The sequence below is a fragment of the Elephantulus edwardii genome, unplaced genomic scaffold (assembly GCF_000299155.1).
Source record: "Elephantulus edwardii isolate Elephantulus edwardi_28Jun2011 unplaced genomic scaffold, EleEdw1.0 scaffold00029, whole genome shotgun sequence".
Classification (NCBI taxonomy): Eukaryota; Metazoa; Chordata; class Mammalia; order Macroscelidea; family Macroscelididae; genus Elephantulus; species Elephantulus edwardii.
The window spans coordinates 13448467-13462740 of NW_006399779.1; the positions used below are offsets into that span (position 1 = coordinate 13448467).

At 39.9% G+C, this 14274-nt stretch overlaps 1 protein-coding gene across 1 annotated transcript in view; it reads right to left on the reverse strand.

The window, feature by feature from the left end:
- Positions 1–14274, reverse strand: part of APIP (APAF1 interacting protein) — a 45659-nt gene that overhangs the window by 21380 nt on the left and 10005 nt on the right. The window contains exons 2-3 of the mRNA XM_006883788.1: positions 14073–14178; positions 4049–4149 (exon numbers count right to left, since the gene is read on the reverse strand). Coding sequence (XP_006883850.1) covers positions 4049–4149; positions 14073–14178 — 207 coding nt within the window. The remainder of the gene's footprint in view (positions 1–4048; positions 4150–14072; positions 14179–14274) is intronic.

Below are 14274 nucleotides of genomic sequence, written 5' to 3' on the forward strand. Positions count from 1 at the left end.
ACATTTGCAGTGAATAAATAATGGTACTAAATTTTGTCTTGTGATCTCCAGCCTCATTCCTGCCATCATGTCCATATTTTCCAACTACCAGTCCTTCTTTGTTTCCAACTTTTGCATTCTGGTCACCAATTATTATTAATGCATTCTGATTGCATGTTCTGTCAATTTCAGATTGCAAAAGTTGGTTGTTATTGTTGTTAGTTGCTGTCAAGTTGAGTACAACTCATAGTGACCCTATGAACAAGAAATTTGAATCCCGTCCTATCCTGTGTCATCCTCACAATTCCTGACACTCTTGAGCCCACTGCTGCAGTAACTTTGTGAAACAATCTGGTTGAGGTCTTCCTCTCTTTCACTGACCTTCCATCTTTCCAAATATGACGTCCTTCCCCAAAGAAGAGCCTCTCCTACCACCATGCCCAAAGTATGTGAGATGATGTTTTGCTCCAATGAGAATTCTAGCTGCACCCTTTCCAATACATATTTGTTTGCTCTTTAGTCTACTGGATATTCAGTACTCATCTCTGACACCACAGCTCAAAGGCATCAATTCTTCCTGTCATCCTTATTCACTATTCACGTCTCAGAAGCATAGCAAGTGATAAAACCATGGTCTGGATTAGGGCACCTTTGTCCTCAAACTGACATCATTGCTCTTCAATTATTTGACGAGGTCCTTGACTACAGACTCACTCAGTGCAATACACACCTCCTGGTTTCCCGTCTGTTGCTACCAAGGGTGTTGATCATGGATCCAAGTAAGAAGAAATTGTTAATCTTTTCTCCATCTATTATGATGTTGTCTATTGGTCCAGTGGTAAGAATTTTTGTTTTCTTGACATTGAGACATGATCCAGATTGAAGCCTGTGTATTTGATCTTTTGCAGGAAGTACTTCAAGTCCTTGTCACTTTCAGCAAGCAAAGCTGTGTCATTAACACAGGTTATTGATGAGTCATCCTCTGGTCTTGATAACACATTCTTCTTCACAGAGTCCAGCTTCTTGAATAATTTGCTCAGCTTACAGACTGAGCAAAAGTTGATAGAAAGCCTCAATCTCGTAATTTTTTGTTTTAGTGTTTGAAGCATATATATGAATAAGAGTTGTGTTAACAGGTCTTCTTTGTATGTATATATAATAGTGTCCTGTCACTCATAACATTGTACTTCAGGATAGATGCTAAAATAGTCTTTTTTTACTCTGAACGTAACACTATTCTGCCCCCCCCCCAACATAACAGATCATTTGATTGTCTGATTCAAAGTGGCTACCAATATCGGTCCATCTCAGTTCACTAATGCCTGGGATGTTGATCTTTTATATATTCCATTTCATTTTTGACACCTTCTAACTTCCTAGATTCCGGTTTCTCACATTCCAGGCTTCAATTAATAATGGACACTTGCAGCTGCTTCTCTTCCCCCCTTTTTTTTAAAGTGTCTTCCAATTTGAGGGTTTTACTTCCTGTATTCTAACTAACATTTCTCTGTTATGCACAGGAGTTTTGTAACTCATTATTTCAGAAACGGATGGCCAATCATCTGGAAGCTCTGCTGAAACCTGTCCACCATGGGCAGCCCTGCTGGCATCTGACATACCAGTAGCATAGTTTCCAGCATCACAGCCACACCCAGTAAGGCAAACTGGCGGGCAAGTGCTATATGTGTAAGAGCAAACTATAAACAAGCAAGCAGACACATACACAAAGAAATGCAGTACCATAAAACTGGCTCTTTTCATCTGTGACCTCCAGGAGATGCTCTCCACCCATTAAGATTCTAAGAAAATAGCATTATACAACTATGATGCAATTTTCTTATAAATTAGCTTTAATGCTATAAAAGCTAGTTCATAGTTTATTTATTTACTTATTGCTATTGGAGTGAAAGTTTACAAAGTTAGTCAGTTTTCTATTCCGTCATCCATACATATTTTGTTTTATATTAATATATACAATATAACTAGTTTCCCCACTTCCTTCCTGTGATCCTCACTTCCATTATTGCTTCTAGTCTTCAAACACTGCCTTTCTGTCTGTATGTGGTTGGTTATTCTAAGGAGTGTGTGCCTCCCAGGTGTTACTAGTCTATTATTTGTCTGAATATTGAACCACAGGGTTGAGTTTCATTCCAAGTTCAAGGTGCAAGAGCTGCGATTCCTTCAGTCTCTTTCACACCAGTAATTCTGGCCCTTTGTTTGAGTTTTGCTTAACATCTCTCCCCTTCTATCCAGTATCTTCTATAACGGTATCTTGTGGAGTGAGCAGAGGTGGGCCACAGTTGTTCAGATCTCAGCAGGAGAGCTTCATAAAGTCCTCTATTTCTTTTGACTAATTATTTCTACAGATCATTGCTTTGCCTGATTTTTCTTTGTTCCAGACTGAGAGAGACCAACAGCTGCACCTTAGATAGCTGCTCAAACTGCCTTTAAATTGCTTCCAACTCATAATGACTTTCCATTGGGTTTCTGATATTGTAAATTGCAATGAGAGTAACTGTCCATCTTTCTCCCTCCAGAGCTGCTAGTGGACTCAAACTGTGGGAGTCTCATACCCTTTTGGTTAGCAGCGAGGGTCAGGGTCGCTACAGATTCTGCCACCCCAGCTTGTTAAGACCCCCCCCCCCATACTTACCACAGTAAGACGCAGAGCCTTGCCTTTGTGCAGTATGTTATGCCAACTGCCTTTGATGTTCCCTGAGAATCTAGGATTAGTAGTAACTCATCCCCTGAGGTTATTTGATCAGGATTAAGAAGTTTACACAGCTCTGTTGGCTCTGCTATACACAGGAACATACTTACAGTATATGCTAATGGGAAAAGTCAGTTAATTCGTCAAGGATTTCACTTTACTTGCATCCACAATGCACAGTCAAGGAAGCAGCAGTCAAGAAATCAAGTAAGTAAATCTCTGGTTGTTGGTGCATATATTTGAATGACAGTGGTATTAACAGGTCTTCCTTGTATGCGCATGGATATCATCTCATCCTCACAACACTGTATCTCAAGATGGATCTATAAATGGTCAATAGCATAGAAATAGTTTAGTCATCCATCCAATTTTGTGAAAGAAATGAATCAGGATTAAAGAAACAAATTAGCAGTCAGTCAGTTTAACACTCAGCCTCTAGACAATATTACTAAAATATTTCAGGAGAAAAAAAGACATTAATCTTCTTCCAGAAACCTATGAAAGAATGAAATCCACAACCTTCATTGGTATGGCCATAATTTTGTTGTTCGTATGCTATTTATTTCTTTACTCTATTGGAAGAAAGACACTAACTAAATCAAATGAGCACTACTCATTCCTTCTGTAATGATCTAAGTTCATCCTTGTTTTGTCCTCAGAGAACAAAACAGCTGCTGTGTCTGTTAGTGACGCAGGCACTTAGAAATACATACGGCTTTTCTTTCAACTCAATAAAGCAGAACTTTTAAGATTTTTTTTTTTAAAGATTTTTCAGCAAATGAGTCGCTAGGTGGGGCAAATTATTAAACATTTAAGGACTAGTTCAAATTCACTCAGAATTGAGTGAACCCCTGGGAAACAGGCCTGATAATCTGCTCTGCTTCTAAAAAAGTCACAGCCTAAATAAAATCTCTTATGAAGTCATTCTACTCAGAGTATTGCACAGTCACTGTGATTTGGAATCAACAGCAACTAACAAAAAAACCTCTATTATTTATGTGACTTTTAAATATCTATCTGAATCTATGAAACAACTCTTATCTACGTAGATAAGAGTTGATCCTTTTATAATTTCAGATACCTGAGCATACTTGGCAACCTGTACCTAACTTTGGTATTCTAATTAGAGACTAACTCAAACTCAGTGGCTCCTAAGTCCTTCAGCATTTACTACATCGGCAACTTCTGTACATTTGTTTCATTTAGGTATGCAAATATTCATTTCTTCCCACAGAATTAAATACCTGGCAAATCACATAAAACTGATTATCACTTGTTCCTGGAGCATAATATACATTAGTTTCCCTGTGGTATATTTATATGGAGAATTTCCAGAAAGGAAGTTAGCTGGATACTTACCCATGCCTCATGCTAATTCCTCCTCCAGTCCCAGTGACCCAGCCCCAGTGGTAAAACTGTTTGCAAAGCTCTGGGATTAAGCATCTTGGATGTTCTTTGTCCTGAAAAAGAAAGTAATACTTTAAAGTTATACATTATTTTATCAAGTGACTGTTTAACCTGACTTGTCCATGAAAAGACAAATGCAAGAAATTTAAGAAAATCTATCACCAGGGAGCTCTGGTGGCCTAGTGGCAAGGAGCTGCAACTACAACCCCAGAGGTGCACGGTTCGAATCCACCAGATGCTCTGCTGGGGAAGGAGGGACAATCTCCTCCTGTACCAGTCAGATCTGATATCTGATTTGATGGTACACTCACACAGAAAATAATAAAAACTAAAAAAAAAAAAGAAAATCTATCACCACATGGAAGAGAAGTTAGTGCGCTCTGGTGGCCTAGTGGTAAGAAGCTGTGCTGCCAACTCAAAGGCATGCAGTTTGAATCCACCAGCTCCTCTGAGGAGAAAAATATAGGCACTCTCCTCCTGTGGAATTTACTGGCCTCTGAAAACTGCTGGAAGGTTCCAACTCACCAGCACGTAACATCACAATCATAGCAACAGGGTATGATGGACAAAACTGACCTCTGTTAATATATGTTTTAAATGGCAGGCAATCATCTTACTACATTATTTAGCAATCTGGGACTATACAGTATAAGGCCAAATAGCCCAACACAACAGAATATGTAGCCATTGATGGTTGCAAGAACAAGGAGGAAAAACATTCAGTGTATACTGTCAAAAGTATACCCATCGCCACTGAGTTGATTCCTATTCATAGTAACCAGGAAATATTATTTGTTGTTGCTGTTAGGCACTACAATTCACAATAACGCTATGGACAGGTCTGAATCTTGCACTACCCAGAGCCATGCTCATAATTCCTGACATACTTGAGCCCATTAATACAGTCACTGTGGCAACGCATCTTGCTGAGGCTCTTCCCCTCTTCCTCTGGTACTCCACCTTTCCCAGCGTGATGCCAAACAAGCCCCTCCTGACAACATGCCCAAAGTGTGTGAGATGAAATCGCACCAATCTTGCCTCTAAGGAGTATCTTGATTGCATTTCTTGGAAGACAGACTTGTCTGTTCTTTTGGCAGGCCATGGGATAGTCAGTACCCTTCTATAACACCACAATTCAAAGGCATCTATTCTTCTTCAGTTATCCGTATTCACTGTCCAACGTGCTGTTGCACAGAAATAAATGAAAATACCATGGCTTGGATCAGAGGCACCTTAGTCTTTAAACTGACACCACTGCTCTTTAGCATTTTTGAGAGATCCTTGAGAGGAGATGTTCCAAATAGAGCATGGTTTTTGATTTCTTGACTGCTGTTATTATGGATGTTGACTGTGGATCCAATGTTGTTGTTCTGCACCATGGAGATAGAACGACTAATGGCAACCTAGTGCACAACGGCTGTGAACTCTGCTCTCTCCTGAGCCCCTCTCACTGTCTCTGACATACCTACCCCCATAACCACAGTTATTGTGTCAATCCATCTTATCCAGGGTCTTCCTTTCCTTCGCTGTCCTTCCACCCTTCTAAGAATGATGTTTTCCTCCAAGGACTGGTCCCTCCTGGCAACATGCCCAAAGTATGTGAAACGGAACGTCAAAATCCTTGCTTCTAATGAGCAACTTGATTTCACCTTCTCTAGGACAGATGTGTTTGTTCTCTTGGTAGTCCACAGTCTGTTTGATACTATTCTCCAGCACCACAACTCAAAGGCATCAATTCTCCTGTCATCTTTGGTCACTGTCCAACTCTCTGATGCAAACTGAGTAACTGCAAAGACTTTGGCCTAAAACAGGTGCACTTTAATTTCTCAACTGACATCGTTGCTCTTCAGCACTCTGGAGAGGTTCCTGACAGCAGATTTTCCTAAAGCAATTCATCCTCTGATTTCCTAACTGCTGGTGCCAGGAGTGTTGATTGTGGAGCTGAGCATGCTGAAATTGTTAGCAATCTCAATCTGTTGTTGTTAGGTGCCATTGAGTTAAGCATGACTCATAGTGACCCTATGAACAAAAGATCTGAGCCGTGTTCTCTCCTGCGCCATCCTCATACTTTCTGACACACAAGAGCCCATGGCAGCAGTCACTGAGTCAATCTACCTCATTGAGGGTCTTCCTCTCCTTTGCTAACAGTCCACCCTTTTCAGCATCATGTCCTTCTCCAAGGAACAGCACCTTCTAACAACATATCCAAAGTATTTGAGGTGAAGCTTCATCATTCTTGCCTCCAAAGAGCACTCCGGCTACACCCTCTCCAAGACATATCTGTTCGTTCTCTTGCAGTACATGGGATGTTCAGTGCTTTTCTCCAACATCACAGCCCAAAGGCATCAATTCTTTTTCTATCATCCTTTAGTCACCATCCAGCTCCCAGATGCACAGCAAGTAATCAGATTTTGTATGGCCTCAATCAGATGCATTGTAATCTTCAAACTGACATCACTACTCCTCAATAAAAGTGCTGAAGAAGAATGCTGAGTATCCTATGGACTGCTAAAAGAATAAACAGATATGTCATGGAGAAGGTGCAGCCCGTGTGCTACCTGGCAGCCAAGATGGTAAAGCTTTGTCTCAAATATGTCAAGCGTGTTGCTTGGAGAGGTTATTCCTTAGAGAGGGACACCACACTTGGGAAGGTGGAGGGATAGCAAAGGAGATGAGGACCCTCAACCAGGCGTGTTGGCACAATGACTGAAGCAAAGGGCTCAAGGGTGTCAGAGATTGTGAGGATGGCACAGGATAGGACAGGGCTCAGATTTGCTGTTCACGGGTTACTATGGATCACAGTTGACAGCACCTAACACCACCACTACCACCACAGTCAAATGCCTTTGCAAAGTCAATAAAAACAAATCAAGAACTCAAGAGATGTTCCATTGGGAACATTTAGTGTCAAAGAATGCTAAAGAGAATGCTATAAAGAATGGCCTAAAACAGGTACACTTTAGTCTAATGAGAATGTTAAAGAAAAAAAATATATCCATTTAAAGATGACAGTATCCCTGACTCAAAAGCCACAGTATTTTCAACTGCTTCATATGCATGTGAAATTTAGAAAATAAGGAAGTCTGAAGACGAATTGATGACTTTGCTTTTGAGTTGTGATGCAGGTGAACAATATCCTGTATTCTACAGTCTGACCAAAGTGTGCAACCAAGGTGCTCCTTACAGGAAGGGGCTGGAAATTTCATCTCATGTATGTTGGACATACTAAGCTGAGAAGGGCACAGACAGTTAGCTGAGAAAAGTTGAGGGTCAGAGAGAGAGAGGAAGATCCTCAAGGAGAACGGGTGCAGTGACAGCTGCAGCAATGGGTGTGAGCAGCGTACGAGCAGGGAGGATGGTATACGACAGGGCCAAGTTCAGCTCTACTGTTCATAAGGTCGCCCCGTTGTTGAGGAGGACGACTGAGTCCGTGCCAACCCAGAGCTGACCCTCTAGCAGATTTTCAGAGGCAGAAAATTGCACGGGAGGAGAGTGGCCATCTCTCTCTTGTGGAGCAACTGGCAGACTTAAACCACGTCTTTGGAATGACAGCATAAACTGTACCACTAAGCTAATAGTGCTCCCTAAGGTAGTGTAACATTAACATGTAACAATAACAACAACATGCACAACAGGAACTTCATTGAAACAGACTAGGAGGTAAGATACTTCTAGAATTCATCCAATGGAAATCTTAATGGATCACAAAGGTTCACTTTGTTGTTCATGTATGTGCTTTGAGTAACAGCAAATTGAGAGAAGTCAACAGAAAGCAAGCAGGGGAAGGAGGGAAAGCGATTAGAAAAGAACCTACACAAGGCTTCTGAAGTACTGATGATATAATATTTCTGAAGCTAGGAGGTGAGTACTCAGATAGATATACTCTAACATACACACATATTATGTCAACAGTGTATCGATACATTTACTTGTCATAATCCTTGACAATTTGTTATGTAGTTTTAACCTAAAAAATTCAGTTAATTTTTCATTATGCAGAATATAAAAAAAATTTTATACCGTGGATGATGCGAATGGTTGTTTTAAGTCAGGCCCTGAGTCATGGCAACCCTAAGTTAGCCCTTTGTGACCCATTTCTGTGCTGTAATATGGATCCACACCACACATCGACTCTCAAGCACTCCTGGGAGCCTTGGTTCACTGAGAATTCAGTAAAGCTAAAAATTGAGTTGAAAGGAGGAAAAGCAGGTAGGCAAGAGGATCTAAACAAGTTAGCACAAAGCCCTTGTTATGCCAAAGAGAGGGAGCAGGAATGGCCCTGACACAGACCCTGCCAAGTAGAGAAGGTAGCCTGGGGTAATAATGAATATAGAGTTCTGCCATTTGACTTTTATATAGTTAAAATTCTAAGACTGGCCAAATAGGTTTCAAAAGCAAGCCTTTTATAAGTTTTATGTGGTGAAATCACAGGGTTGCACAATTTGGTGGGTGGAGGGAAGGGGTAAAGGAAATAGGAATGGTCTAACAGGGACCTGAAAAGACAGAGTTCAATGGTGCACATAGTCCAGTGGTGATTAATTTATGAAATATAATGAACGGGACTGATTGAATGAAACATAATGTGAAAGAAGAATTGTGTGAAACACAATGTATACAAATTTTGTAAGCAAACCTATAAAAAATAAAAAAATTTTTAAAGAGATTTCAGGTTAAAAGGGTTTATGTGTACTTGAAACATTACTAGAGATGAAATAGATTTGTAAAGATGGAAGAGTTAATCACTCAGAATCAGTATCAAATGTTTAACATATTATTTTATGCTTTAGCACATTTATGCTCACCAAGGTCCAAGGTGATAGATTTGAAAAAAGATTCCTATAATCACAAAGCTAAGGAGCCATGGTGGTGCAGATTCAGAGCTCAGCTTATTGTTGTCGACTCCCTTTAAGTCGAGCACGACTCATAATGACCCTATGAACAAAAGCCCTGAAGCCCCTCTACAACTATCGACATTTATCAAAGTCCATAGAGTTTCTGGAAGCATGTTGTTTAGGAAGTGGATGCCACACTCCTGCTTCCAAATCTGTCATAGTATGTTACTGTTGTTATGTGCCATTGAGTTGCCTGCAAGGTATAGTGACCCTATGCCAGTCTCACTTATTCCGACACACCAACTTCCACTGCCCCAGTTACTTTATGAATCCATCTCATCCTGGGTCTTCCTCTCCTGTGCTGTCCCTCCACCCTTCTGAGCATGATGTCCTTCTCTAAGGACCGATCTCTCCTGGCCACATGCCCGAAGTGAGGCGGAGCTTCAAAATCCAACTTCCAAAGAGAAATTTGGTTTCGCCTTCTCCAAAACATACATATTTGTTTTCTTTTTTTATAAAATTTTTATTTTCTACTGGTTTACTTAGTTTGTATACATTTTTTTTCCACACCAGACCTTTCCCCTTTCCTTTTCCTACCCCTCTCTCCACCCATCAAATTTTGCGACCCTATGATTAAGCCCTTCACCCAAACCTCTCTGCTACTGCCCCCCCCATCCTCATACATGTTCTAATTAATGGTTTTCTACACTATTTGTCCTTATGAGATTTAGCTAGTTCACTTAGCATAATGCTCTCCAGTCCTTCCCAAGCTAGGTAGTAATCTACAAAAACAAGATTCCTGCATGCTGCATTGTATCCCACCATATGCGTGTACTAAAATGTCTCAATCCATTCCACTGTGATTGGACATCTGTACTGTTCCACGTTTTTGCTATGGTGAATAACGCTGCTATGAACATTGGTGTACAAGTCTCCTTTTGAGCCTCAGTTCTCATTTTCTTAAAGTATATTCCAAGCAGTAGAATAGCTGGATCATATGGAATTTCCATGTTCAGCTTTTTGAGGAAAGGCCAAACTGCCTTCTAGAGTGGCTGTACCATTTTACAATCCCACCAACAATGTACAAGAGTTCCTATTTCGCCACATTCTCTTCAACGTTCATCACTGGCTGCCCTGCGACACTTTGCCACTGCTACTGGCATCAGATGGTGTCTCATTGTGGTTTTGATTTGCATATCTCTTTTGTCAGTGATTTGGAACATTTCTTTACGTCTGTTGGCCATTTGAATTCCTTCCTCTGTGAGGTCTTTCCATGTCTCTTGCCCATTTTGAAGTTGGATAATCAGTCTTTTTCTTCTGGAGGCCTACAAGTATTTTGTAAACTTTTGTTAGTAGACCCCTGTCTGAGATGCATTGCTAAATGTTTGTTCCCAGTCAGTAGGTTTTCTTTTCACCCTGTTGGAAAAAGTTTTTGATGAGCACAGAGATTTAATCTGTAGAAGGTCCCATTCATCAGTCTTCAGATTGTGCATTCCCAGCTGTATTTGGCAGTCTCTTTATACCACAGACTAGGTCCTCTAAGCTTGATCTTAGTTTTTCTCTTAAGAATTTTATGGCTTTGGGCTGTACTTACCTGTTTTCCTGAAAGTTCATGGTCTATGTTCTAGACTCTTGTCCAGTACCACAACTCAAAGGGATCAATTCCTCTTCTGTCATCCTTAGTCACTGTCCAGTTCTCTGATGCATAGCATGTAAATGCAAAGACCATGGGCCGGATCAGGTGCACCGTAGTCTCCAAACTGACATTGCTGCTTCTTAGTACTCTGGGGAAGTCTCTGACAACAGATTTTAACAGTGTAATTCATCTTTTGATTTTTTAATTGCTGGGACCAAGAGCATTGATTGTGAAGCTGAGTTAACTGAAATTGTTAACAACCTCAATCTCTTCTCCATCATGGTGCTGCCAGCTGGCCCTGTGGTAAAAAATTTTGTCTTCTTGATGTTGAGCTTGCATCCATATTGAAAGCTGCAATCCTTGACCTTCACAGCAAATGCTTCAGGTCCTCCTCAGTTTCAGTAAGCAAGGTCGTTTATGAGTCTTCCTCCAATCCAGATGCTACATTCTTCCTCATAAAGTCCAGTTTTCTGAATGATCTGTTCTGCGTATAGATTGAAAAGATATGAAGACAGGACACATCCCTGATGCACTCCTTTCCTAATTCTAACAAGGCAGTGTTCCCTTGCTATGTTCTGACGACTACCTCCTGGTCCAAGTATAGGTTTCACATAAGCACAATCAGATGTGGTGGGATTCCCGTTCTTCTGAGTTAGTCAGAGTTTGTTGTGATACACACATTCAAATATCTTTGCACTGTCAGTGAAACAAAGATAGGCATTGTTCTGGTACTCTCTGCTTTCAGACAAGATCCACCTGGCACTGGCAATATAGTTTCTGGTGCCATGGCTTCTTCAAAACCCTGCCTGTATTTCTGGTAGTTCTCTGCCAATGTCTTGTTGTAGTCATTTTGGATAATCTTCAGCAGGATTTTGCTTGTGTGTGTTATCAGTGATACTGTTCAATAATTTCCACACTCTGTAGGGTCACCTTTTTTAAAAATGAGAACAAATATGGATCTCTTCCAGTTAGGTGGCCAGAAAGTTGACCTCTATATTTTCTGGCACAAATTGGTGAGAATGTCCAGGCTGTCTGAACATAATTTAATAAAATTTCACTATGTGTTATGCTTACAAAAGAAGAGATAACAGTTTACTTCTCTCCCATCTCCCCTGTGCTGTCTAGACAATTCTTACTCATGAGGTTGGAATGTGAGCACCAGGACCCTCCACTGGCTTTCAGAGACTGTAAATCTTAATTGCAGGAGATGACCTCATCTTTTGCCTGAGGAGTGGCTGTGGGTTCAAATTGTCTACCTTTTGGTGAGCAGCATAATACTTAATTTACTACCATGGCTCCTTCAAAGGTCCAAAGGGAGTTCATCATTGAGTTGACTAAGTCTTAACTACTTACCTGGATATGTGACATCAGAGTGTTTTCCCAATTCACTATTAATATTTTACATATTCATTTTCTTTTTGATAAGGATTCTGAGTGATGATTAATGGAGAAGTTTTCAAAATAGAAAACTAGGAACATGGAAAAGTTAATTCTTTTTTAATTTAGCAAAGGCTTACTTAAAGCCAAAACTGCACTATGCCACTTGTTGCTTGCATCACTGAGTTTACTTACTCATCTATAAAAAGTGAGAACATGGAGAGAATTAAAACAAGGCGCAAGGGATATAAAGAGCACAGCATTATGTATGGCAGAAAACATTAATTTCCTTTAAATTAATAATTAATAACACTTTAAAGTGTTAACATTCTTGAGTGAACATTCAAAATCAAGGTATAGTTGTGGTTTGTTTGTTTTTTTCCTTTCTCTTTTCTATCTGTACTTTAAATAAAATCAGCCCCATACCCCATATAATTTGCTATTCCTTTTTTTAGGGATAAAAGTATTTGAATTATATATTACAGTACAGCTAATGGGATGAGTCCTGCAGTTTTCCAATCCTCTAAACCCCGCCCCCGCCAATGTGCCCAGCAAGTTACAACCATTACAGCAAATGGTCTGCTATTGTGCATCTCTTCTTTGCCTTTTGTCTTGCCCAGTACCAGGCCATTACAGCAAACAGCTGGCTTATGCTCTAGGAATAGCAATGATGAGGCAGCTGGCGTTAATGACTTTACATTCAACCATACAAACCCACAAAATTACAAGAGAAATAATCACTTAGTGGCAGGCACCAACAGAGATAATTGAGGGAAATGCAGTCACCACTGAATGCTAAGAAAGTTAAAATGAATATATGCATTTTAACAAGAATTGACAATGAGTAAGTGTTTCAACCTTCCTCAAATGTTAATAATATTGTCTTTTTTCCCCCCTCTACATGTAATTTTCCTTTGGGATAGAATTTTGATTATGTATCTAAAGGTTAACTGCAACAAATGGCTTACAATAGATGTAGAGTGAGGAAGAATTATTTACAACTGCATCTCAGATATATTAAAATGTTTAATGCCTATAACGTTTTAAATCAGTACTTTATTTTTCAATTCAGTTCTTTTAAGAACATCAAACTTCATTATCAATGAGAGATCCGCTTACAACTTTGATCCATTCCCTCACCTGTTCTTTCAACTTAAGTCAAAGACACTGATTACTCGGGAATTTTCCTGGTGTTAAAATATCTTTTAAAAGGAAAATCATAATTCTCATACAAATATTAAATAAACGTGCATCCAAAATATTATTTAACTCATTAACTAATGAAGGAACCAGTAAGATATTACAACTGGTTCATAAAGTAGATCAGGAAATGCTGGGTTTTTTAAAAAGCAATGCTGGACAACATCCACAGGGCAATAATTAATCGAATCTTCAAAGAACACAGTTTGCATTTTATAGATAATATTAATCTGAATTAAAATCAGTATTCACCAGTGTCTACATTCTACAAGTTCAGTAGCTCAAAGACAACCCCAGACTCCCAAGAAATATTTTTTAAAAGAAAAAGATTTAAAATCCATTTACTAAAAAGAATAAATTAAAATAATTTTTTTTCATGTATTTTATTCTTTTTTGTGTGTACTGTCAAATCAGATCAACTGATACAGGAGATTGACCCTCCTTTTCCAGCAGAGCACCTGGTGAATTCGAACGACAAACCTCTGGGATTACAGTACAGCTTCTTGCCACTAGGTCACCAGAGCTCCCTTCAAATTAAAATAATTTTTTAAAAAAAATTTGTTCTGAGCCTGGTTTTAGGTAGGTGTGATGGCCCTTGAGTGAGAAGTCCCTGGCACGTGTAGGGAACAGAGGGGAAACCAGTAACTGGAGCAACAGGATGAGGGAGTGTTGAGGGTGGTAGAAAATGAGGTTGTATATGCCGGTAGGGTCCAGGTCACTTGGAGTTCTGAACATCATGCTGATGGAGAAGATCAGAACAGCAAGGAACCTGATAAGGGTCAGGGGGTGGTGGTGGTGAAGAGAAATAACTTAAGAATCTAATAGCAAAGCAAAGGAACTGATTTATGGTCAGAGACAGGGAGGAGAGCAGTAACTTTAGAAGGTGGAAGGAGATGGAAGAAGACGGGCTCAGGTTCAGGGAGATCCGTACGTCTTGTGGTAGGAAGATGGTAAGTTCTCTCATGACTTCTATTTTCTTAATTAAGCGTAACTCTAAGCCATCAGTTGAGTGAGGGTGTGGGACACGGTATAAGATGCTGCAAAAGAAAGAAAAAGGTATAAATCAGTCATCTCAGGAAGCAGGTAAGAGAATCGACCTTAGAAAGACCAGAGGGTTTGGGGCCATGTCAAGT